Raw genomic sequence first — 26155 nt, 5'->3', positions numbered from 1 at the left:
AATAGAGCAGATCATCAGAAAGCTGTGTGTCTGGAACTGCATTTTAGCCACTTGCAGAGGTAACTTTAGTGAATTACTCAAAATTCTTTTGATATGCACTTACATCAAGGGACAGCTAAATAAAAACCCTATAAAACAACTATTATATTTACTGTAGAGAAATAAAGAATGTTTCATAACTTCATAGTGTCCTCCCTATGGAAACACAGAAGAAATTTCTTGCAGGCCTCAATACTTAAAGAATAACTATTCTTATCTGTTCCAAGTAGTTTTACTTTCTTCCTTTTCCCTAAAATATGGACACTGCAATTCATACACAAGGTTTTACAATTCTGTACTTCTGATGGCTGCCAGACCTCAGAGCAAAATTAGTGGTCCATCTTTCTAATAGGATATTGTGATACCCCTTTGGGATAAGCTTACTCCTAAACTAAACTTACTCCTGGTTTAATCTTTTTCTCTCAGATCCTAATTTTCTTTTCCTTCCCAGTTCCTCACCTTATATTATCTTGAAAAACTGTTCATATCTTTATATGCTACCTCAAATCATTTTCAGACTGAAATAAGTATAGACAAACAAAAAGGCACCCCTAGAGATTTGCTCTACAGCCTTTAGGTAGGAGTGCTTCATTTGATTATGCGAAAATCCTAAGGAAGTTTGAACACATATGAAAACTCCAGAATGTTTTCAGAGTTGTTTGTTATGCCCTAGTAGAATCCTAGAATACCCTGGGTTAACTCCTTGCCACTTAGACCCTCAGACTTTATTTGCGAAACTTCCCTTTGACTAATTACATAAAGAAGAAAACCAAAGTCACCTAAGCTCCTTTCAGACCTAGCTCATCTCTTGGGTGGTCCTGAGGGAAAGGAAGCATAGTGTAGGCAGAGGTGACAAACTGCTGGCCTAGGCTGAATGTTTAAACTGATAGTGATTGAAATAAGTTATCGTACATGCAGCCAGTGGCTGAGAGACTAGAAACTTCAATGCTCATGAGACAGACTGAGAACAAGATATGTGGAAGAGTTGATGGACAATTAACAATACATTCAGCAAGTATGCAGAAGGGCCTCAGCGGCTGTAGCAGAGCCTGTATGCAATAACACTGAGTCAGACTGTCAGGCCTTCATGTGATTTTTAACCCTGCCTAGGCTTTATGATTTGTTCACGGCAGATATAAAAGCCTCAGTCTCAAAAGTTCCTATAATTTCCCTACACGACAATTTCACAAAATAGAGAAAAGTGTTTTCAGTGACAACCACACATATAGAGAATACGCGTCAATTTTTGATTATCTACCATATGATTAACTACCCTTCTGCTAAAAACCATGGGAAATATGAACAAGTATAAGACATGACACATTTACCAAGAGTTTACAATTTAATTGGGGAAATAAAAAATAAAGGTATAGAAATTAAACACACACACACACACACACACACACACACACACACACACCCATATTATATCAAGGCAATATGGGACAAAGGAAAAGAGAAGCACTAGGGAAGTACAGACAGAAGGTAATAGACAATCAAGTGATCTGGAAATGTAGCCGGAGGATTTGAGCTCTGGGGCAACCTTTAAAGAGTAGGAAATATGTGCCCAAAAAAGGAAAATGGAGAGGACATTTTGGTTCAGAGGATGGTAACATGGGTAAGTAGATCAGTTTGTGGGTGAGTAAATCAGTTTGGCTGAAATGAAGAGGATGAGTAGAGAAGCAATAAAAGAGGATGCTGGAAAGAGAGGCAAAAACAAACTATTGGGTATTAAATCCAGACTAAGAGGTTTGAATCATCCTAGAGTGCCCAGATAATATGAATAAAATTTTTTTTATCATTTTCTATAAAAATGAAAATCAATTTAAAGAAAGTTTCAAAAACTCTCAAAAGAAGATTGGAAAGAGAAACCTAGATACTCACTAGTCGGTCTCGGTCATTCTGAAGTGATGACATAGCTTTTTTTAAACTCTGTACTTCATCTGGGCTGGTTGCAGGTGGGGCTGCAGACCTCTGCTTCCCTTCCTCTGACTTGCGGAATTTCTCCAGTTCACTCAACAGGCGATCTCTCTCATTCTGTAGACTGGCCATAGCCTTGGAAAAGGACTGCACTTGGTTGTAAGAGTCTTCTAGTTGTGAGGACAAGTGAAGCAGTTGGTCATCTTTGGACAGAAGCTGTTGGTTAAGTTTCTCAAGGTGGGGCAAGCTGTTATCCTCAGTGGAGTTAATTGGAAATGCAGCTTGAGAAACAAGAACATCTCTCTCCTTGCTTAAGAGGCCCTGCTCTTCTCTCAGCTGTGCCAACTCCTTCAGACTGGCCTCATATTTCTTTTTCAGTTCCTCAACTTCCTCATTGGCATGATCTCTACTGTCTTGTAGGGAACTCATTGACCTTCCAAAAGACTGGATTTGTGCTGTGAGATCTTTATTTTCTTTGGTGACCATGAGTAACTTCTGTTCCATCTCTACCAGATCTCTTGCTAGCTCCGCCACCCTCTCTTCCGCTGTTTCAGTTTCATTTCGCATTATCCCTGCATCATGATGAAGATGCTTTAATTCCTTCTTCAGTTTAACTTCAATTTCACCTACCTTTTTGGCAGCTTCCTTCTGAACACGAACCAATTCCTCCTCCAGTTCTGTAATTCTCTTCTGAGACAAAGAAAGGGTAGTATTTAACTTCTGTGCCTCTTCTTCTTTTGCTTTTAATTGGGCCTGGAATATTCCTAAAGTACCTTCTTCTTGCAAGGCTGTCAATTGTTTCTTTAGTTGGGATAGAGATACTTTTAAGTTCTCAATCTCTTTAGATAAACCTCGTTTCTCCTCCTGGAGGGCAAGAGAGGACCTCTGCAGCTCCTCCTTTGCTTCCTCAGACTCCTTGAGCTTTTCTTCTAATTTAGCATACTCACTTTTCACCTCCTTAGTCTGCTGAAGTTGAGCTTCAAGGAGCTGCTTTTGCTGACAGTCCTTCCTTGATATCACTTGGTTCAGGTCTTCTCTATATTGGATCAGTTCTGCATTGAGCTTGGCATTCTCAGAATTGAGATCATCCATATGACTTCTCAAGCATCGAATTTCTTCCTTCAGCTTATTATTCTCAGTAGCAGCATCCTGGATGAGTTGGTCTTTTTCCAAGATCACAGAGAGATGTCGCTCTTCCAGCTGTTGGTAGTCACCTACTATACGGTCTCGGTCATCCTGGAGAGAAGACATGGATTTAACAAAGGAATTCAACTGAGCCTTCTGTTGCATGTTCTCCTTTTTCATGTTTTTCAGTGTTTCCATAAGCTGATTGGTTTTGTCAACAGCTTTTTTGTTCTCTTCTTCTAAAACAGTATTCTCCTCTTCCTCCTGGGACAGCAGATTTTCCAATTCTTTAATTTCTTTATCATGCTGCTGATGCAGTTCAGCAACAGCTACTTGGACTGCCTGTTCCTTGGCAGAAAGCAGGCTTATAATCTTCTGCTCTTTCATGTTTATTTCTTCATGCAGCCTACTGGTCAGTTGTCTGGAGGCCTGAAGATCTGTCTCTAGCTGTTCATAACTGAACTTACAATTTTGGATATCAGCCTCTTGCTGCTTTATGATGCCTTCCAAATTTTCTTTATTTTCCTTATATTTTTCTAAAGAGTTATTTAAATCAGTTGACTGGTCTCTGAGAATCTTCAGTTCTGATTCCAACTTAGCTAATTCATCCTGAGAACTACGGTATAGATGTCGAGTCTCTTCTAGCTGGGAAAAAAGTTCTTTGTTTTCTCCCTGTAGAGTATCACAGACCTTCTGCTGAAGCTGGACCTCTGTCTGAGCTTTGGACTCCCAAATCTGCTTGTCATGTTCAAGCCTAGAAAAAGAGAGAAGGTCATTAATTACAGATTTCAAGGGAAAAGTACTTGATGCCTAGGGAACACATACTACAACATGTACTCAGATCTACAAGTGAATAAATATTCATAATTGAAGGTGTTCATCTTTTTAATAAAGAGGTATTAGCTCTACTGAATGTTCTGTATTAAAGGTATATTGCACCTAAGAATTCGTATAAAAATAAACTCCAAAGTATGTTGCTAATTTAGTGACATGACCTTGGACACTCTAAAGAGTGCCCCCAATTTTGTTCTTTGCTCTAGACAAGCTGTTGTCTGGCCCCTTAACGGAATAATCTTGGTATGAGAGGCAATGAGGAGACCTGTCTCAGGGCAGAAGGATCCTACTAAAGATGAGAGTACAAAGTGTGGGGGACACTGTTATTTCCTGAGCTTGAAAAGTGATATAAAATTGGAGTTTGAAGAAAGTAACTCTAGCAGGCATATGCAGTATGAATTGATGTGGAATATGAGGAAGAGAAGAGAGGAGATCGTTTCAGAGGCTAAGGCAGTAATTTGAGAGTACAATAATATGTACTATGGTAAAAATTCAGACAACGATAATGGAAATTAGAAGAAAGGAAGAAATCTAAGAGATCTCTCAGTAGAAAGATGGGTAGAGAAGCAGACGTGAATTTTTCATGTTAATACAAGTTGTAGCAGAAAGTCATTTGCATGTCATTTGCAAGAGAGCGAGAGAGACAGAAGTGAGAGGGAATACATCTTCGGGGAGAATTTAAACCAAAATTAGTCCCATAATATTAAAGAGAATAGAAATAGTTTAAATAGAGACTTCCTTTGCCTTCAATTACCTTTGGAAGAGCAAAAAAAGTCATTATTCATTTACCTGGAAATGTTGATCTTCAGTTCCTCCATGTGGATGGACATCTGCCTAAGCTGATCCTTTAGAACACTGAAATTCTCTTCTTTAAGTCTAATTTCTTCTTCTTTGGTTTGAATAGCATCACTGAACTTCCTCTCCCATTTCTTGGCTTCATCTATCACCCTGTCCCGATCATCCTGGAGGGAAGACATGCTCTTAGTGAAAGCTGCAAGCTGGGCCACAGTACTATCCAAGTTTTCCTGAAGTTGCTTAACTTCCTTGTCTTTCTTGTTCAAAGTAACCTGAATCTCTCCAAATGTCTCTTCTAAGTGGACTTTTTCTCTATGCAAAGCATCCAGTTTCTCTTGCATATTCTTCTTCTCTTTCAGGTGTTTCTCCTCTACCTGCTCCAGTCTTCGCTCAAGATCTTCATCTTTTTGTTTCATTTGGCTTTTAACTGATTCTTTATTTGACTGAAGCTCCTTTTTCAACTTGAAATTGTCTGTTAGGACCCTTGCTGCTTCACTTTGAGTATCATCTAGCAGTACTTTGAAGCTAGCTAATTCTGTTTCTGCCTTCTTGCGATGTTCATTGGCTTGAGCCAGATTTTCTTTGGTTATTTCCAAATCTTTTTGGGACTCAGTCTGAACAAATTCTAAGGCCTTAACAGTTCTCTCCAGAGCACTGATTTTCTCTTGGTACCTAATGCAATCCTTCTGCAGCTGCTTTACTTCTTGCTGTTTTTCTTTTAACAGCTCCTGAAGTTCCTTTGCATGACTTTTATTGCCAGGCCCTTTCTGAGCACCTTGTATTTTCTCCATATATTCTTTTCGTATTTCTGATTCCACCTTAGTTTTCTCCTTGACTAACTGCTGCTTTTCTTCTTCCAATTCACTCACACACTTTTTAAGGTTCTGCATTTCAGATTCTAGTAGCTCATTTTTGATTTGGGCGTCTGTAACATCCTGATAATAATTCCCAATGCTTCCATTAAGTTCTGCTAATTGATTCATAAGCCTCTCTTCCAAATCATCTTTCTCTTCCTCTGCTGTCTCCTTTAGCTTGGTAACTCTGGCAAGTTCTTCTTGGATCTGCTGATTTATCGAGTTTATTTTGGTTACTTCTTCCTGAAGCATTTTTAGTTCACCATCCTTTGCTGATATTTGACTCAATAAAGCAGCTCTCTCATTTTCTAAAGTCTGGCTAAATTCCTTGTCTTTCTGCTTGTCCTCCTCTAATTCAGTGATTCTTTCTTTGAGCTGATCCATCTGCTGTAGGTAATTATTAATTGCATCATGTAAGCTGACATTCTCACTTATATCAGGCTTGACACTGTTCTCTGAATGAATGGATTCTGAATTTTCAGACCTTGGGTTCACACTGGGAGAGTTTTGCTCATGGGCCTCACCTGGAGCAGACTGGGTTGCCTCTTCAGTGACAACCATCCAGTTATCATGTTTCTCAGTGGCCTCCAGGCTAGCTTGTTTGGATACATTACCTTCTATCTGATGCTTTAAATCCTGAACCTCTTCACTTAAAGAGTCCTTCTCCATCATTAAAGCCTCAAACTCCTTAGAAAGGGTTTTATACTCTGTTTGGACCCTTTCTAGTTCCTCCTTCATGTCAGAATTGGAAGAAAGAAGTGCTTCCATACTATCTTTAGATGTACCTCCTGCAGGGTGTACCTCTGCTCTAAGCCTCTCATTCTCTTCTTCCAACTCTAGGATTTTCTGCTGTTTAGATTTAGCAAACTTTCTCATCTTTTCTTTCATCTCCTCCATTTCCTGTTTAGCTTCCTGCAACTGCTTTTCTGTCTCTTTCTTGTTTCCTTCTGTGCTTCTTAACTTGCCGAATAGTTCTTGCTTCTCTTGCCTCACAGTTTCTACCACATGCTGAATCCTTTCTGCCTCATTACTAACATTCTCATAGGACTGCAGAAGAATTTCATATTCCTTTTGTAACTCTTTGTGTTTCTCTTGCCACTCAGTGCTTTCTGCAATCTTAGAACATTTCAAAGATTCAATTTCTTTCACTAAGTTTTCCTTGTCTTCAGTAAGACCCTCCAGAGCTAATTTCAGACTTTCACAAGAACCATTGAGACTTTGATTTTCCATTAAAGATCTGTCCATTTCTGCAATGAGTTTGTCTCTTTCTTCCTGAAAAAGAGCTAACTTTCCTAAGAATATATCTTTCTCTTTATTTTGAGCAGACACTTGGTTTTCCACATCTGCCAGAGACTTGGTGAGATGTTCAGTGGTATCTCTGGCCAAAGACAACTCTTCTTGGAGACGTTTGTTTTCTTTTAGTACTTCTTTTCGGGAAATAAGGGCAGCTTGCAGTTTCCTCTGTATTTGTTGCTTTGCTTTACTTTCTTCTCCAATCTCTTCTGGTTTCTGCTTCATTTCACAAAGCTCCACCTGTAACTGCTTTATCTTCTCATCATGTGCTTTGGCTTGCATTTCCAGCTGTGTATGCAGAGCCTTCACTAAATCCTCTTGTTCTGTTATCTCTGTCTGTACTTTAGTAAGGGCTGTTTCCTTCGCACTAAGCTGTCCAGAAAGGTATCTAACTTCTTCTTCTTTTTTGCTTATGAGTTTTTGCAGTTCACCTAGTTCAGGCTGTAATTCTCTTAAATGTTCTAATCCAGTGATTTCTAGTTGACTGCTTTCCAGTTGTTGCCTCAGGCTTTCTGCGTGGGCTTCAGCTTCATGGGATGCTGCCTTCAGACTTTGGATTTCTAAATTCTGTTTATTTATCTGCTCTTGTAACTGAAATGCCTCTTCTGATTTTTTAGTCAGCTCACTTACTGTAGAGCTAACCTTCAACTCTAACTCTTCTTTCTCAGCCTCTATTTCTTTCAGCTGTGTCTTAATCCGGGCAATAGCAGTATTACCCTGCAGACCATTTGTATCTCCAGGATGAGAAGGCCAGTCTGGGCACAAGTCAGACTCTGAAGCAGGTTGAGCAGGTTGCTGCTCTGTGGCTTTGAAGAAAGGTTCTTCTAAACCTTGACTGGGAGAACCTGGTTCCCGCTGGCCACTGCCTGGGAGTTTTCTGTCCGAAGATTCCTTTACTTGAATCTGTAGTTGCCTTAGTTGGTCCCCAATGTTCTCACTTTCCTTGCTTTGCTCATCAAACTGTTCTTGCAAGCGATTATAGTCATCTTTCTGTTGCTTGAGTTCCTCCCGAAGATGTCTTTCTTTCTCCTGTGCCTTTTTTAGAATCACCTTGCGAGAGGTTAATACTTCCTGTAGCTTCTTTTGAAGTTGCTCCTTTTCTTTTTCAAGGTCCACTATTTTGTCTTCCAGTTCTGGTTTCCAGCGTTCTCCACTACCTGCACCAAGTGGACTGATGGCTGCTGCTTCTTTTACAGGTGCTGCTGAGTCCCCATCACCTGCATCCTTGTTACCTGTGGTTAACTTTTGGATAACTGTTTGGTTTTCAATGATTTCTGCTTGGAGCAGATCTATTTGGTTTGTCTTCTCTTGCAAATTCTGATTCATCTGTTTGACCACAGCCTGTAACTGTTCTTCAGCTGCTGCCTTTTCTTCCAAATCCTTCCTTACGTGCTCTAGTTCCACTTCCTTCTCGGATATTACCTGTTTTAAAGATATTACCATTTCTATTTCTTGGCACTTAGAAGTCACACATTTTTCTAAGTCTTCTTTGCTTTCTTTATCTTCCTCCATTTCCCTCCTCTCACTCTCACTGTGTGGGGTGTCTTTCCTGGGTTCATATTTCACTTTGGCCAATTCCTCTTCTAATCTACTGACTCTCTGTAGAAGTTCCTTTCTGTTAATAAGAGCAGCCTGGAGCTTTCTTTTTCTCTGCTCACTTTCTTTCTTTACAAGGTCTAATTCATACTGAAGTTCTTCTTTACTTATTAGCCCTACTGGGTTCAGCTCATCATAATTCTGTTTAATGCCAGAAACTGTTTCTTTATCTTCTTCCACCTGCTCTTTTTTGGCCTCTTCAGCTCTGGATAATAAATTCAGCTGTTCTTTAAGTGTCTTAATTTCAACCCCAAGAGAAAACTTCTCTTCATTAAGCTGAACCATTTTCTCCATCATACTAAAGCTGATTTCTGTCACTTGCTGATCCTTCTCCTCGATGGTTTGTTGGAGGATTTCCACATCTTTCTTTTTCTCTAGTAAGAGTTGGTCCATATTTGCTATTTCAAGTTCCTTCTGTGAAAGAGCCTGTGAAAGTTCTTCCACCTTATTTGAGATATCCCTCTCACGGTCTGCCCCCTCGAGCACTTCACTTTCCTTCTTCTGCAGCTGGCTCTGCAGGCTTTTGATCATTGTACTCTGCTCGGAAAACTGAACCTGCACACCATCCAGTTCGTTCTGTAAAACTTCAATCTTTACATCTTTAGATTTGGCTTCTATGCTGAGACTGTGGATCTGTTCAGTGAGCAAGTTGTGATGAGCAGTCTGGCTTTCATAGTCAAGTCTTCTTTGCCTTTCTGCTTCTGCAAGGTTCACTTCCAGTTGCTGTACCTGAGCCCTCAGTTCCGTTACCACACTAAGTTCCTTCACCTGAGAAAGAAGCTGGTCTCTTTCTTCAGACAAAGCAGTGAATGCACTATTGGTGTTTTCAGCATTTTTCTTAAACTCTTCAATCAGCTGGGTTAGGTTTCCTATTTCCTTAGTTTTCTCATCTAAATTTTTCTCATAGATCTCTTCTGCTTTATGAAGGTTTAGCTCAAGCTCCAAAATTTGACCTTTTAGCTTTTCCAATTCATCCTGGTGATACTGACAAATACCTGATACCACAGAAGGGGATTTATCATCATCATCCTGCTTTGCTGATTTTAATTCCATGCCAGTGTCATTTAAAGATATTTGCTCAGATGTTCTGTGTTGGTATTTAATGCTCATCTGTTCTTCTTTTTCAGTTGTTGGAAGACTGCTCTCTTCATTTGGCATGGGGGGAAAATGTTGCCCTGTATCTTCAAGCAATACTGTCATTTTAACTGGAGGTATTCCTTCACTCTCTGTCTGTTTCATTTCTTTTTGGTCAAGGACCTCAGGGTCACCCTCTGCCCTTTTGCCTTGAAGCTGCAACTTAAGGAATGCAATCTCCTCTTGGGCTTCTTTCATTTCCAACAATAAAATGGATAGTTCTTTATGCTTCTGAGAAAATGTGTTCTCCAGGACATCTTGGCCACTTTCCTCAGCAGAAGAGCTGCTCTTGTTGAGCCTGGCAATATCAACCATGCTCATCTGTTTTTAAAAAAAGAAAGAAAAAGCCTCAATCAAATGTTTTATAGAAAAGAGCCTAAGTAGGGACTTCCCTGGTGGTCCAGTGGTTAAGACTCCGCACTCCCAATGCAGGGGGCCCAGGTTCAATCCCTGCTCAGGGAACTAAGATCCCACATACCGCAACTAAGCCCTCACGCCACAACTACTGAGCCTGCACACTCTAGAGCCTGTGCACCGCAACTAGAGAAGCCTGCGTGCTGCAACGAAGAGCCAGTGCAGCCAAAATAAATAAATCTCCAATATAAATAAATAATAAATAAATAAATTTATTAGAAAGAAAGAAAGGGAGGGAGGGAGGGAGGGAGGAAGGAAGGAAGGAAGGAGCCTAAGTAAAAACTGGTATTTTGTGCATTTTCCAAAACCTAAAACTTTTCTGTCCAAACCTTCCTACCATAAAACTGCTAAATACTTTTAAAATCAGTTTTCCCAACTTGGACCTCTGAGGGCATCCTGTCAATCCTGCACTGAGGTCATGTCATATTCATAAGACCTAAGGAAACCTGAGACTCATTTTCTAAATATTCCTCACTTGGGAAACTTTCTTCAGATTAAAACTACTTATTTCTCCTAAGAACTGCTTAAAAATAAAAAGGGAAGCAGGAAATGAATTAAATTTTTGTTTCATCCCATGCCAAGGAGGAAGTTAGGGATTCCTTTTCCTAAACTATCTATTGAAATGGGAAGTATTAGATAAGACAGCCATTAACAGACAAATATCAAACATGTTGATTGAGATAAATTACCAGGATAAAATAATCAAAAAGGAGTTCTGTTGGGGATTGGGAAGACATTATGGACCTGTTTTACAAAATATTAACCAAGTTACTATTACAAGGATTGCTGTGTTAGACTGCTCAATCCACATAAATTATTCTATAATTGTTTTCTTGGGAAACAAAACCAGTGACTCTCATGGCAAATTTAGTATTTTATTAAATGAGTTTGGGGACATGGGTTCAATCCCTGGTCTGGGAAGATCCCATATGCCACAGAAAAACTAAGCCCGTGAGCCACAACTACTGAGCCTGTGCTCCAGAGCCCGCGAGCCACAACTACTTAACCCATGTGCTGCAACTACTGAAGCTTGTGCACCTAGAACCCGTGCTCCACAACAAGAGAAGCCACCGCAATGAGAAGCCCATGCACCGCAACGAAGAGTAGCCCCTGCTCGCCACAACTAGAGAAAGCCCACGCGCAGCAACGAAGACCCAACACAGTCAAAAATAAATAAATTAATTAATTTTTTTAAAAAAGGAAGTTACATTATTCCCCAAAGCCATTTATGAGTCTATCACTGACTTCTTGATTGGAAGGACAATTAAACACAGTACAGCTAATAGTACTCTTAAATCAGCAGAATATTGAGCAACCATACATTTCTTACAGTAATTTTTAGGTTATAAAAAGCACCATTCTCTGACGATACCCTTTTTAATATAATCCTAAGTGAAACTGTGCCAACTGGGGAAGGGGATTTGGGGAGAGACTAGAGACTTTATCTAATCTCTTCACTGAGAAACTTTTCTGAGATGGGTAAAGAAGCTGAAATAAATGATAACCTAGCATGAAAAATGGGTTATCAAATCCCAAGCAAGTGCTACTGTACTTGCGTTGGTTCTGAACGAACAAAAAAATTCCAAATATTTAGAAACAAATGAGAGTAAAAGATAAATAATAACCATTATGACTCTTAAATCTCACTTTCCAGGTAATGTAATTCTCTGTCAACATTAGAAAATTGCAGAAAAGCTTAGGTTTGAAATTACCTCCCTTTGATTGAGCTCATATTCTGATTATTATTATTATTTTTTTTTATTTTTAGCTGGCAGGCCATAGTATGCCAGCCTCTTTTTTTTTTTTTTTTAATTAATTAATTAATTTATGGCTGTGTTGGGTCTTCGTTTCTGTGCGAGGGCCTTATCTAGTTGTGGCAAGCGGAGGCCACTCTTCATCGCGGTGCGCGGGCCTCTCTCACTGTCTCGGCCTCTCTTGTTGCAGAGCACAGGCTCCAGACGCGCAGGCTCAGTAACTGTGGCTCACGGGCCCAGTTGCTCCGCGGCATGTGGGATCTTCCCAGACCAGGGCTCGAACCCGTGTCCCCTGCATTGGCAGGTAGACTCTCAACCACTGCGCCACCAGGGAAGCCCTGATTATTTTAAGGATGCATCGGTCTTCCCTGGTGGCGCAGTGGTTAAGAATCCGCCTGCCAATGCAGGAGACATGGGTTCAAGCCCTGGTCTGGGAAGATTCCACATGCCATGAAGCAACTAAGCCGGTGCGCCACAGCTACGGAGCCTGTGCCCTAGAGCCCGCAAGCCACAACTACTAAGCCCAGGCACCTAGAGCCTGTGCTCCCCAACAAGACAAGCCACCGCAATGAGAAGCCTGCGCACCACAACGAAGAGTGCCCACTCACCGCAACTAGAGAAAGTCCACACACAGCTACGAAGACACAACACAGCCAAAAATAAATAAATAAAATAAATAATTAAAAAAAAAAAAAAGAATGCATCACTTACCTCACTGACGTCTCTATCTGCCTCTCCAGTTCTCTTCTGAGCCTCTAGGAGAGTAATCTGAGAGGACAGTTTTTCTGAAAGTCACAAAATAAATATCCTTAGAAGATAAATGTAGAGTGTTTGAAAAAAACAGAGGTATGATTGTGTATGAGGCTATTTGAGATGCATGAAATAACCAAGAGGAAAGAACAGACAAAATAGTTCGGGGGAGATAAAACGTTTATTTTATTAAAGAAGTTGCAAAAGAAGATGAGAAGATGAGATATAAGATAGAATGGTACTAGGTGTTAATTATTAACCTGAGTGAAGTATAATAAATAGTGGAAGGCATTTAAAAAAATGCCAGAGCATATGACAAAAAGCAGCTATTTCTGTGGCATAATTTGGGACTTCTAGGGCAATAAATTTAACTTATCTATAACCCTTCTGTATTCATATTATACATCATGTATTAATATAGCACTTATAATGTCTTCAACATTCTTTCACATATGTTCATAAGGACGTCAAATTTTAGCACTAGAAGGGAGTTATCCAATCTCCTCAATCACCATATGAGGAAACAAAGAAATGACATGACCTACAGCTAGTTCATAGAGCTGGGATCAGAATTCAGTCTTCTGAGTTCCACCCCATGTTTACAAAGTGTATATTTAAAAAGGGTAGTAGTACCTTGGAGGATAAAAATATTGAGTATTAATAAGCCCCCAAGAAGTTTATACTCTTTCTGAGAAGACAAATATACTAAAGAAACAAACAAAAGAAGCTTTTTTTTTTACACTACATCCAAATGTCTTAACGTGACCTACATGATTTGACCCCACTTATTCTACAAACTCTTCTGCTTGTACTACCCCTTTTTTGCTCACTCTAATCCCAAGAACACTGGCCTTCGTTCTGTCTGCAAACATATCAAATTTATTCATACCTCAGGGTGTTTGCACTGCTCTTCTCTGCTTGGGATTCGATTTGCTCAGCCTCTTTTTGCATGGCTGTCCCCTTTTCATCATTCCGGTATCAAGTGCTCAGAGAGGCCCACCCTAACCACTCTGACGCTACTTTCTTCTTCCCCCAGGCACATGTGCAGTAGCCTGTTCTATTTTTAACCTAATACTTACCACTCCCTGAAATTTTCTTATGTAGATACATGTTTATAGCCTGTCTTGTCCTCTAATATGTTCAGAGCAGTATCCTTAGCAACTAAATTAGTGCCTGGTACATAGGAAAGGCACCATAGATATTTGCTGACTGAATGAATGAACATTTATGAAACAAATGAATTCAAGATTGTATATAATATGTTCAGACATTTCACAAGATTATTTGAGGAAGGAGCACAGTGGTAGAAATGGAAGCACAAAAGGTGAGTTTAATAGAACATGACTCATAAAGCAAAGGTAACCTATGAGACCAGACACAAAAACTAATACAGAAAACAAGTCCAGTGACCCCTGCAGGAAAGAACAAAGAGAATGGAACTCACATAACCTCTAAACCACAGTGAGCTACATGAAAGTGACAGGGACTGCTTGCAAAACTACAAAATAAGCATCATGGATAAGATCTCAAAGAAGTATTTCCAGTGGGTTGAATAATGAACTGAATTTGTGGTGTTCTTTCTTTATCAGCAATGGTGGGACTAGTCTAATAAAGGTATACGATCCCTAGTTTATAGCTAAGTGGAACTGTAAGATGGTTAAGTTGGAAATATTGGCTATAGACTTTAGGAAATGGTACAAACTTTATTTGGTATTCATCCTCACTCTTAAAGATAAAGCATGGTAGTCAGTTACTCCAGGATAAAATAGATAAGTAAAACGTTATTAACTACAAGTTATTAAAACCATAAGGTCCTTATGAAGCAGGTGACAAATGGAAGGAGGTATTATCTTCATTCTTACTAACTGTTCACACACAGTCCAATAGAATAAAGTGCTAAATTTAGTTCAATCAAACAAAACTTTATTCAGCAGCCACTCATTTGCCAGGTACTATTCTAGTTCCTGGTAAAGCAAAAGATGAAAAAAAAAATGGCCCCTGCCCTTGAAGAGCTTATACTTTATCTCTGAAGAGCTTATAGTATAAGACATAAAATTATAAATAGATGATCTTAATACAATGTTAAAGGAATGCAATTTGGAAGCACAAAAATGCATTTAACCCAACTTTGGGAAATTAGGATCGACTTCCTGAAAAAGATAATGCCCTAGTTGAGGTCTGAACCATGAGTAAGAATTAGCCAAGCTAAAGAAAAGGGATAAGGTTCTAAACAGTATATAGTATGAGCAAAAATCAAAATGGTTTCTAGCTCTGAACCTTTATTTATACTGATCTCTATTATCTCACCCCACAAATTTATTACTAGGAAAGTCTTTTCTCTCTTTATTTTGGCTATTTAAAAATTCATTGTCTTATTAAGGTCCTATTCAAGCCATACTTCTGAGAAGATTCCTTGGCCACTCCAAAATGAATATAATACAGATCTCCTGCAGCATCTATAGCCCATACTGCAAAATGTTATACTTATGTAAACACTGGTATTGTGCTTAAATTGTTTAATGTGTATTAATCCTAACTTCAATAATTACCAGCCATGCTGTCTAAGACCTTTATTATCATAGAATCAGAGAATCTACATGTTATACATATATAGTGATAAAATTAGAGGCACTTGTGGGCTAAGAAGTCAGAGAATTATGGTTTTCATTTATACGTACCATTCTCAGCTTTCAGCTCCTCCAGCTCTATAGAATTAAAGAGCAAGGCTCCCTTTTCATTCTCTAGTTCTACCACTCTCTTCTGCAAAAAGGCAATACTCTCCTCAGTGACTGCCTAAATTGTAGAAAGACAACAAATTAATGATTCTCCAGTACAAAACTCTCATACTAATGTCCAGACAGCCTCTGGCATTTTTGTCTTCTAAAAGTTCTCCAGCCATGAAAATACTTTAAAAATAGCATCTACTTATCTGCCTAGGTAACCTTTAAAGTAATACTTTTCATCTGAAGACAGAAAGAGAAAAATCTTTCACACAAATTTCCAATTCGTTGGCTTTTGAATTTAAGACTGAAGTCTGGATTACAAAGAGAGAAATCCCAAGTCTACTGCACATGAAAGAAAATTTTCAGAATCCAAAAAACTAAAAGTGCATTATGAGTTCTGGAAAAACTTCAAGTAATCTAATATATGTGTAATTGGAGTCTCCAAAGGAAGGGAGAGAGTCAAAAAAATATTTGACTAATTAACGGCAGAAAATTTTCCAAGTTGATGAAAACTATAAACATAGAGATTCAAAAGGCAAACTCCAAGCAAAAGAAACATGAAGAAAACTATGCAAAGGCACATCATAACCCAAGTGCTCAAAACCAGTGATAAAATCCTAAAAGCAACCAGGAAAAAAAAAAAAAAGACAAGGATGACAGATTTCTTGTCAAAAACAAAATGCAAGAAAAAAGATAGTAGAGTAATAGCCTTAAAGTACTGAAAGAGAAAAAAAAACCTATCAATGTAGCTTCTCTAGTCAGCTTTTAAAAATATCTTTTAAAAATAATGGAGAGATAAAAATGTCTTCAAACATACAAGAGCTATAAGAACCCATCACCAGCAGACTTGCGTGCTCATGACAGCACACACAGATTAAAAGAAGTCCTTTGGGCAGAAGGAAAACAAAACCAGATGGAAATATGAAACTACACCAGAGTTTGGCAAAATTTGGAGCCATCCACCTGTTTTTGTAAATAAAGTTTTATTTATGGCCTAAAAGCTTAAAATATTTACCATTTGACCCTTTATGGAAAAAGACAGCCAACTCTTGATCTACCTTAAAGAAAAGTACCAGAAATGGTAACTGCAATGGTAGTTAAGATTTATTTTCTTATTATTTGAATCTTCTAAAAGATAAATGACTAAACAAAAATAAAAATTTTTGTTTATAACATGTTATATTTTTGTACTTTTTGTTTATAATATATGCATAAGTAAAATAATAATAATATAAATCCCAAGAGTGAAGAAATAGAAGTATATAATTGTAAGGTTTTTATTCTATACTTGAAGAAGCACAATATTGTATGTAGGTAACTGTGATAAAAATGCAGACTATAATCCCTAATGCAGTCACTATCATAACAAAATAAAGAATTATAGCTAATACGCTGAAAAGGGAGAAAAACAGAATCATAAAAGATACTCAACCAATTTTTTAAAAGGAAGGAAAAGTAAAAAAGTAAAAGACAACAGTTGGAAAAATGGAAAACAAATAACAAGGTGAGAGACTTAAAACTATATCAACGACAACATTAATGGAAATGGTCTGAACACTCCAAGTAAAAGGCAGAGATTGACGGATTGGATAAGAAGTAGGCTCAAACTCTATGCTGCATATAAGCTTTAAATATAAAGACACAAATAAGTTAAAGAGTGAAAAAAGATACACCATGCTAACACTACTCAAAAGAAAAGTGGAATAGCTATATTAATATCAGAAAGAAGTACATCTCACAGCAAAGAATGTCACCAGGGATAAGGAAGGTCATTTCATAATATCAATGGGTCACTTAATCAAAAAGACATAAACATCCTAAATATCTAAGCCCCCAATAACACAGCTTGAAAATACATGGTGTAAAAACTGATAGAACTGGAGCTTCCCTGGTGGCGCAGTGGTTGAGAATCTGCCTGCCAATGTAGGGGACATGGGTTCGAGCCCTGGTCTGGGAAGATCCCACATGCCGCGGAGCAACTAGGCCCGTGAGCCACAATTACTGAGCCTGTGCGTCTGGAGCCTGTACTCCGCAACATGAGAGGCCACAATAATGAGAGGCCCGTGCACCGCGATGAAGAGTGGCCCCCACTTGCCACAACTAGAGAAAGCCCTCGCACAGAAACGAAGACACAACACAGCCACAAATAAATAAATTAAATAAATTTAAAAAAAAACCTGATAGAACTGTAAATAAATCCACAAGTATAATATGGGATTTCAATAACTGAGAGGCAGAAAAGCAGCAAGGACATAGTACACTTGAATAAGACTATCAATCAACTTTACATGATTGGCATTTATAGAACATTCCAGCAAACAACAGCAGACTACATATTATTTTCAAGTACATATAGAACATTTACCAAAACAGACAATATTCTGGGCCATAAAACAAGTCTCAATCAATTCTTAAAGAGCCAAGTCTTATAAAGTATGTGCTCTGACCACAATGGAATTAAAATAAAAATCAATAACAGAAAGACCTCTAGACATATGACTCCCAAATATTTGGAAACTAAGTAACCCGGGGGCAAAGAAATTAAAATGGAAATTAGTATTGTGAACTGAGTGAAAACGAAAATACAACAGAATTTGTGAGATACTGTTAAAGTAGATTTTTGGGGGGGAATTTATAATGCAAAATGCCTATATTAGAAATAAGAAAGGTCTCAAACTAATGGCTTCAGCTTTCACCTTAAGAAGCTAAGAAATGAGGATTTCAAATCCAAAGTAAACAGAAGAAAGGAAATAATAAAGATCAAAGTAGAAATCAATAAAATAGAAAACAGAAAACAAGGCAGAATCAATGAACTCAAAGCTGGTTTTGAGATCAGTAAAGTTAATAAACCTCTGGACAGTCTAACCTGTGTAAGAAAGAAAACACAAATTACCAATATCAGAAATGAGAGAGGTAACATCACTACAGATTCTATACATATTAAAACAATAATTAGAGACTATTATGAATAACTTTTTGCCTATAAATTTGACACTTTATATGGACAAATCCCCTAAAAGATATAAAACACCAAAGCTCACTCAAGAAGAAATAGATAACCTAAACAGCCAAATAGTTATGAAACAAATAGAATTTTTAGCAAGTGAATTCAAGAAAGTATAAGGATAATATATCACTACCAAGTGAGGTTTACCCTTGGAACTCTCATACACTGCTGCTGGGAACAGAAAATGGTAACACCACTTTGGAAAACTGCCAAGGTCTTAAAACCTCCCATATGATCCAGACACTTCACTTCTAGGTATTTACTGAGAGTAAAGAAAGCACAGGTCCAAACAAAGATTTTGTAAAAGAATATTCATAGAAGCTTTATTTGTAATAGCCAAAAATTGTCAACAATCCAAGTTTGTTCATCAACAAGTAAATGGATAAACAAATTGTATGTACAATATCCTCAACAATACAAAGGAATGAATTCTTGCTGCATACAATAGGATGAAAATCAAAATAAGTATGCTGAGTGAGAGAAGCCAGGAAAAAAAAAGAGCACATATAATTTATTAAAAATTCTAAAAAATACAAACTAATCTATAATGACAGAAAGAAGATAAGTGGTTGCCTGGGCAGGGGGAGATGTGAGAGAAAAATTAAAAAGGGGCATGAGAAACTTTGGGGGGTGATGAATATGTTCATTTTCTTGATAGTGGTGATGGCTTCATGCATGTCAAAACTTATCAAGTTGTACACTTTAAAAGTATGCAGCATTTCCCTGGTGGTGCAGTGGTTGAGTCCGCCTGCCAATGCAGGGGACATGGGTTCGATCCCTGGTCCGGAAAGATCCCACATGCCGTGGAGCAACTAAGCCCGTGCGCCACAACTACTGAGACTGTGCTCTAGAGCCCGTGAGCTACAATTACTGAGCCTGTGTGCCACAACTATTGAAGCTTGCATGCCTAGAGCCTGTACTCTGCAACGAGAAGCCACCGCAATGATAAGCCTGGGCACCACAACAAAGTGTAGTCCCCGCTCGCCACAACTAGAGAAAGCCTAAGCGGAGCAACGAAGACTCAACACAGCCAAAAATAAATAAATAAATAAATAAATAAATAAATAAATAAATAAATAAATAAATAAATAACTTAAAAAAAAAAACTCTTTTAAAAAAAAATCAGTCTAGTTTCGAGAGTTGGAAGGCAACCTGATGACTAAGACGAGATGTTAGGCTTCTGGTTTTAAAGATGGAAGAACAACCAGGAACCAAGGGTGTAAGTAATACAGCTCTAGTCACTGGAAAAAATGAGGAAATGAATTCTTCCCTAAAGCCTCCTTCCCTGCAGCTCAGCTGACATCGTGATTTCTGGCCAGAGAAACCGATTTTGATTTCTGATCTCTAGAACTCGAGGAATCTCATAACTTTCTGTTTAGAAGAACAACTAAATCATCCCAATGAAGAAATAGCAACCAAAACACCAGCCAAGCCACAAGAGAAGGGCATGTGATTATGTCAGCAAACTCAAGTCATCCTACTCCTGGTGCCAGAATTGAGCTGAAAAAGCCTCCAGATAATTCCAACTGCCAGCTTTCAAGTCAACTCCAGTCTTTGATTCTCCTACAGAAGGCTCCAGACTTCACGGAGAAAAGAGCCATCCCCATCATTCATTCCTCTCCAAATCTCTGGAACACAGAATTGAAAAGAAAAGAAATCCGGAATTTTATGCCTCCCTCTTTGTTCTTTCTCAGGACTGCTTGGCTATTCCAGATCTTGCAAGGACTTCCATTATTATGTTGAATAGGAGTGATGAGAGTGGGCACCTTTGTCTAGTTCCTGATCTTAGAGGAAAAGCTTTCAGCCTTTCACCATTGAGTATGATGTTAGCTGTGGGCTTGTTGTATATGGCCTTTATTACATTAAGCTACATTTGTCTATGTCTAATTTGTTAAGAACTTATTATTATGAATAGATATTAAATTTTGTCAAATGCTAAAAAAAATCAGTCAAGTTTCAACAACTAGACAAAAATCAGTCAAATATAATTTGAATAATACTATGATTTAAGTGATATTTATAAAATGGTACAGCCAATAACTACAGAATATACATTTTTTACAAGTGCACAAGCTACATTCACCAAGACACACCATATGCTATGTCATAAAACAAGTCTCTATAAATTTCAAAGCACTGAAATCATATAGAACATATTACCTGATAATAATGAAATTAAATTAGAAATCAATAATAATAAAATATCTAGAAATAAAACCAAATATCTGGATATTAAATAACACACTTCTAAATAATCCATGATCAAAGAAGAAATCATAAGGAGAATTAGAAAACTCTTCAAAAACTGAATGATAACAACACAACATATCAAACCATGTGCTTAAGAGGGAATTGTGTAACTTTAAATGTTTAAATGAGAAAAGAAGATCTGAAGTGTTTGAATAAAGTTACACCTTAAGAAGTTAGAAACAGAAGAGCAAAGTAAAACCAAATAAATAGAAAGAATACCAAAGAACAAAAATCAATAAAAGTGACAACAGACCAGCATTAGAGAAAATTGACAAGGCCAAAAGTTGGTTCTTTGAAAAGATTTTTTTTTAAACTCAAATAATTTCTAGTATAAAGTCTGATCAAGAAAATGAAGCACAAAGTGGGGAGATGTCGGCCAAACAGTAGAAACTTGCAGATAGAAGATGAAAAAGTTCTGAAGATCTAACACCCAACATTGTGATTATAGTTAACAATAATGTATTATATAGTTCAAAGTTGCTAAGAGACTAGATCTTAAATGTTCTCACCACAAAAAAGAAATTGTAATTATGTGTCATGATGGAGGTGTTAGCTAATGTTACGGTGGTAACCCTATTGCAATATATACATGTATCAAATCAACAAGTTGTACACCTTAAACTTACACAATGTTATATGTCAATTATATATCTTAATTAAAAAAAAATAGGGATTGGGGTAGGGGTGGGTATCACTACAGAGCATACAAGCATTAAAAGGATAAAAAAGGGAATATTATAACCAACGTTATAACAAAAATTTGACATCTTCAATGAAATGGACAAAACAAAACAAAACTAAAATCCAACTGGCACAAGATGAAAAAGAGAATCTTATTAGTCTTATATCTGTAAAAGAAATTCAATTCATTATCAACTCCAGACCCAGATAGTTTCACTGGTGAATTCTTTCCAATTCTTGAGAAATAATACCAATTTTACACAAACTCTCAAATAAAAGGGAACACTCCCCAACTCATTTTTTTTATGCCATAATAACCCTAATACCAAAATCTGACAAAGTACTACAAAACAAAGGAAAATCTTCATGACCAAAACAAAGACCAATATCCTTCATAAGTATGGATACAAAAATGCTTCCAAAAATAGTAGTAAATCAAATTCAGTAATATATAAAAAGGATAATACTTTATGACCAAGTTGGGTTTATCCTAACAATACAAGGTTGGTTTAATAGTCAAAAATTAAAGTATGTACCATATGAACAGAATAAAGAAGAAAACCCATATGGTCATTTCAATAAATGCAGATAAGGCATTTGGCAAAATTTAATACCAATTCTTACCAAATTAAGAATAGAGGGTAAAGTCCTCAATCTGATAAAGAAGACTAATGAAAACTTAAAACTAGTAACACAGCTAATGGTAAAATATGAAATACTTTCCCCTAAGATCAGGCAAAATGCAAGAAGGCCCAGTCTTACCACTTCTATTAAACAGTGTTATGAAGGTCCTAGCCATTGCATGAAAAAGAAATAAAGGCATAAAGATTAGCAAGGAGTAAGTAAAACTTGTCTTTATTTGCAGATGACATGATTGTTTATGTAGAAAATCCTAAAGAATGAGACTAGAATTAATAAAATAAATATCAAGTTCACATAAGCAAAATTCAATTGTATACTTACATAAAAGTGCAAACAGTTGGAAAGGTGAAATTAGAATAAATTCCACCTACAACAGCATTAAAAAATATGAACTATTTCAGAATAAATTTTAAAATGTGCACAACTCCTCCAACCAAAACTACAAACCATTGCTGAAAGAAATTAAAGAAGATCTTAATAAGTGAAGAGAGATACTATACTCATGGATTGAAAAGTTCAGTAGTATTAAGATGTCAATTCTCCCTAAAGTGATCTATAGATTCAACACAATGCCAATTCAAAATCCCATCCAGCTTCTTCTTTTTTTCAAATATAATTTGAGATAGTTGATTGTATAATTTCTGTGGAAATGCAAAGAACCTAGAATAATCAAAGCAATCTTGAAAAGAAGAACAAAGTCAGAGGACTTATACTACCTGACTTCAAGATTAACTACAAACTACAGTAATGAAAACAATGTGATACAGGCAGGAGCGAGCAAGCAAAGGAACTTATCACTTTTTCTCACTCCGCCCTGCTGCAGCAGGGGCCCCAGTAAAGCCTTGCCTGAATTTCTTGTCTGGCCTCTAATCAATTTCTATTGATTGGGGAAGGCCAAGAACCCTGGTCAGTATCAGATTTACGGTGCTCAATGTGGGGCAGTTGTCCTCTTCCAGGGAGAGGATCTGGGCACCTCCGGGACCACTGAATGCAGCTTCCCTGTGGGTGACAAGTAGCCACCTGAACCTCTTGTTTCAGTGTCACCATGTTTGGGGGGCTCCCTCTCCTGAGATGGCCATGCTGGACGACTGAGCGGGCCTGGGGATTCTGGTGGCTCCCCGCAACGAGATGTCTATCTCCATCAAGGAGGCCCGGGTGGTCCTTGACATAGCAGGTAAGAAAATCAATTTTTTAAGTGATACTGGAGCCACTTACTCCGTCCTGATCTCTCACACTGGGCCTCCTTCCTCCAAAAGCTGTACTGTGACTGGTGTTGATGGAAAGCCTCACACCCGTTACTTCACTGGGCCTCTCACTTGCCAATGTGAACAGTGTTTGATCTCATGTGCCTTTTTAGTTGGGCCTGAGTGTCCTATCCCACTACTGGGGAGAGACCTTCTGGGCTCCCTTGGAGCCATATTACAGTTAGGAGGCCCGAAGCAGCCCCTTATCTTGACTCTGACTAAGACAAATCAAGTGGAAGAACAAGGGCCTATTCCCAGCCATATTCTACACACAGTAAACCCTGCAGTTTGGGACAAAGGAATCCCTGGGAAGGCTATAAATGCTCAACCTGTAAAAATTAGCCTTAAGCCAGAAGTCGTTTATTCTAACAAGAGACAGTACCCCATAAAGTTGGAAGCAAAAAAAGGTTCGCAACCCCTCATACATAAATTTTTAAGACATGGCCTCTTAGTGCCCTGTCAGTCTCCATACAATACCCCTATTCTGCCAGTTGTTAAGCCAAATAGGGACTATCGAATGGTACAAGGCCTTAGAGCAGTAAATGATGCAGTGGTCCCTATACATCCCCTTGTGGCCAATCCTTATAATATATTAGTCCAGATTCCTGGAGTGCTTGACCTCAGGGATGCCTTCTTTTGCATCCCAGTTCATCTCTCATCTCAGTATCTGTTTGCCTTTTAGTAGACTAACCCCCACTCAGGTCAAATGCAATAATATACCTGGACAGTATTGCTTCAGGGGTTTCAGGACAGCCCACACTTGTTCACTCAGGCCCTAAGAAAAGAACTAAGGGAGGGGCCTTCCTGGTGGCACAGTGGTTAAGAATCTGCCTGCCAATGCAGAGGACACAGGTTCGAGGCCTGGTGAGGGAAGACCCCACATGCCATGGAGCAACTAAGCCTGTGCGCCACAACTACTAAGCCTGTACTCTAGGGCCCGCAAGCCACAACTACCGAGCCCATGTGCCACAACTACTGAAGCCCGTGTGCCTAGAGCCTGTGCTCCACAACAAGAGAAGCCACCACAATGAGAAGCCCGCGCACCGCAACAAAGAGTCGCTCCAGCTCGCCACAACTAGAGAAAGCCCGCGCACAGCAACGAAGACCCAACGCAGCCAAAAATAAAAATAAATAAATAAATAAATTTATTAAAAAAAAAAAAAAAACTAAGGGAAATACACCTAAAAGAAGGGGACAGTCTACGGTATGTAGATGACATATTAATATGTAGTCCCACCATGGAGGCCTCAGATCAGAATACCATTTAAGTCCTTAATTTCCTTGGGACCCAGGGTTACAGGATCTTCCAGAAAAAAGCACAAATCTCAAAGTAACAAGTTAAATATCTGGGATATATTATAAACCCTGGAAGCAGACAGCTATCTCCAGATAGAAAAGAAGCTATATTAGAACTAAGTGCCCCAAAGACCAAAAGAAAATCCTCGTACTTTCTTAGGCATGGCAGGATTTTGCAGAATTTGGATTCCAGGATTCAGACTAATGACTAAGCCTCTATATGAAGCCACTAAAGGCCTAGATACAGAGCCATTACTTTGGACTGGGGAACAAGAAAGGGCTTTTAATAAGATCAAACAGACCCTCACCAAACCTTTTGCTCTGGGTCTCCCCAATTTAAAAAAGCCATTTATCTTGTACATAGCTGAAAAACAGGGGACAGCTATGGGAGTCCTTGTACAAAAGCTAGGAGAAGTTCCTCAACCTATAGGCTATTTTTCCAAACAACTAGGTTCCATGGCCCAAGGTTGACATGGCTGCTTCCGGGCGGTAGCTGCCACTGCTTTATTAGTGGAAGAAGCTAACAAGCTTACCTTTGGACAGCCACTAGAAGTCCAGACCCCTCATCAAGTACAAAAGATTCTGGAATTTAAAGGCCACCACTGGCTAACTGGAGGCTGCCTTACTAAGTAGCAGGCTTTACTCCTTGACTCCCCAGAACTAACTCTCAAAACTTGCCACACCCTCAATCTGGCTACTCTAATGCTGGTTGAAGGCCCAGAACTAACACATTCCTGCCCTGAAACCCTTGACTAGGTTTATGCCTGTAGGCCTGATCTAACAGACCAGGCCATAGAAAACCCTGAGGATGAATGGTTTACTGATGGCAGTAGTTTCATTAAAGATGGAGTCAGGAGGGTAGGGTATGCTACTGTGAGCACTTATAGTGTTATATAAGCAAAGCCTTTGCCACCTAACACTTCAGCCCAGAGGGCTGAGCTAATAGCCCTAACTTGAGCCTTAACTTTGCAGGAAGGAAAATTATAAATATATTTACAGACTCAAAATATGCCTTCTGGGCTTCTCTGGTGGCGCAATGGTTAAGAATCTGCCTGCCAGTGCAGGGGACACGGGTTCAAGCCCTGGTCCGGGAAGATCCCACATGCTGCGGAGCAACTAAGCCCGTGCGCCACAACTACTGAGCCTGCGCTCTAGAGCCCACGAGCCACAACTACTGAGCCCACATGCCACAACACTGAAGCCCACGTGCCTAGAGCCCGTGCTCTGCAACAAGAGAAGCCACCACAATGAGAAGCCTGCGCACTGCAACAAAGAGTAGCCCCCGCTCGCCGCAACTAGAGAAAGCCTGTGCGCAGCAACGAAGACCCAATGCAGCCAAAAATAAATAAATAAAATAAATAAATTTTAAATATATATATATGCCTTCCTTGTTTTACATGCCCATGCAGCTAATCTGGAAAGAAAGAGGACTTTTAAATGCAAAAAATTCCACTGTAACATATGGGGCTGAGATATTACAACTCATAGAAATGCTCAAAAATCAAAACTAGTAGAAGTCATTCACTGCTGTGGGCACCAAAAGGAAAATTCTCAAATTACCTAAGGGAACAGGGCAGATCGAGAGGCAAAGAAACAGTCCTGATGCCCATACCAGGTAGAAACCAACATTGAGAATATCTGACAACAAACCACCTGGTTTCAGCAGACAATTAACCACCAATCCTCGCTATTCAATATGGTCGGGGAAACTGAAAAATGGTTCTCCAGTTTGTTTCTTGGATACCACTAGTTATAAAAAGCTTTCTGGCAGGAGGTCTTTGTTTTCTCATAACCCTTTTCTTTT

The 26155-nt window shown here is 38.7% G+C and overlaps 1 protein-coding gene across 12 annotated transcripts in view; it reads right to left on the bottom strand.

Annotated features, from left to right (window-relative positions):
• GOLGB1 (golgin B1) overlaps positions 1-26155 on the bottom strand; it is an 86649-nt gene that overhangs the window by 20875 nt on the left and 39619 nt on the right. For all 12 annotated transcript variants that reach the window (XM_082459373.1, XM_082459372.1, XM_082459370.1 and 9 more), the window contains 4 exons: positions 15187-15301; positions 12470-12543; positions 4708-9911; positions 1924-3838 (listed from right to left, as the gene is read on the bottom strand). In XM_082459373.1, coding sequence (XP_082315499.1) covers positions 1924-3838; positions 4708-9911; positions 12470-12543; positions 15187-15301 — 7308 coding nt within the window. The remainder of the gene's footprint in view (positions 1-1923; positions 3839-4707; positions 9912-12469; positions 12544-15186; positions 15302-26155) is intronic.

The sequence above is a fragment of the Balaenoptera physalus genome (genome assembly GCF_965194825.1).
Source record: "Balaenoptera physalus genome assembly, chromosome: 4".
Classification (NCBI taxonomy): Eukaryota; Metazoa; Chordata; class Mammalia; order Artiodactyla; family Balaenopteridae; genus Balaenoptera; species Balaenoptera physalus.
Note: the sequence above shows the minus strand (reverse complement) of the source record. Positions and strands in the feature narration are given on the sequence as shown.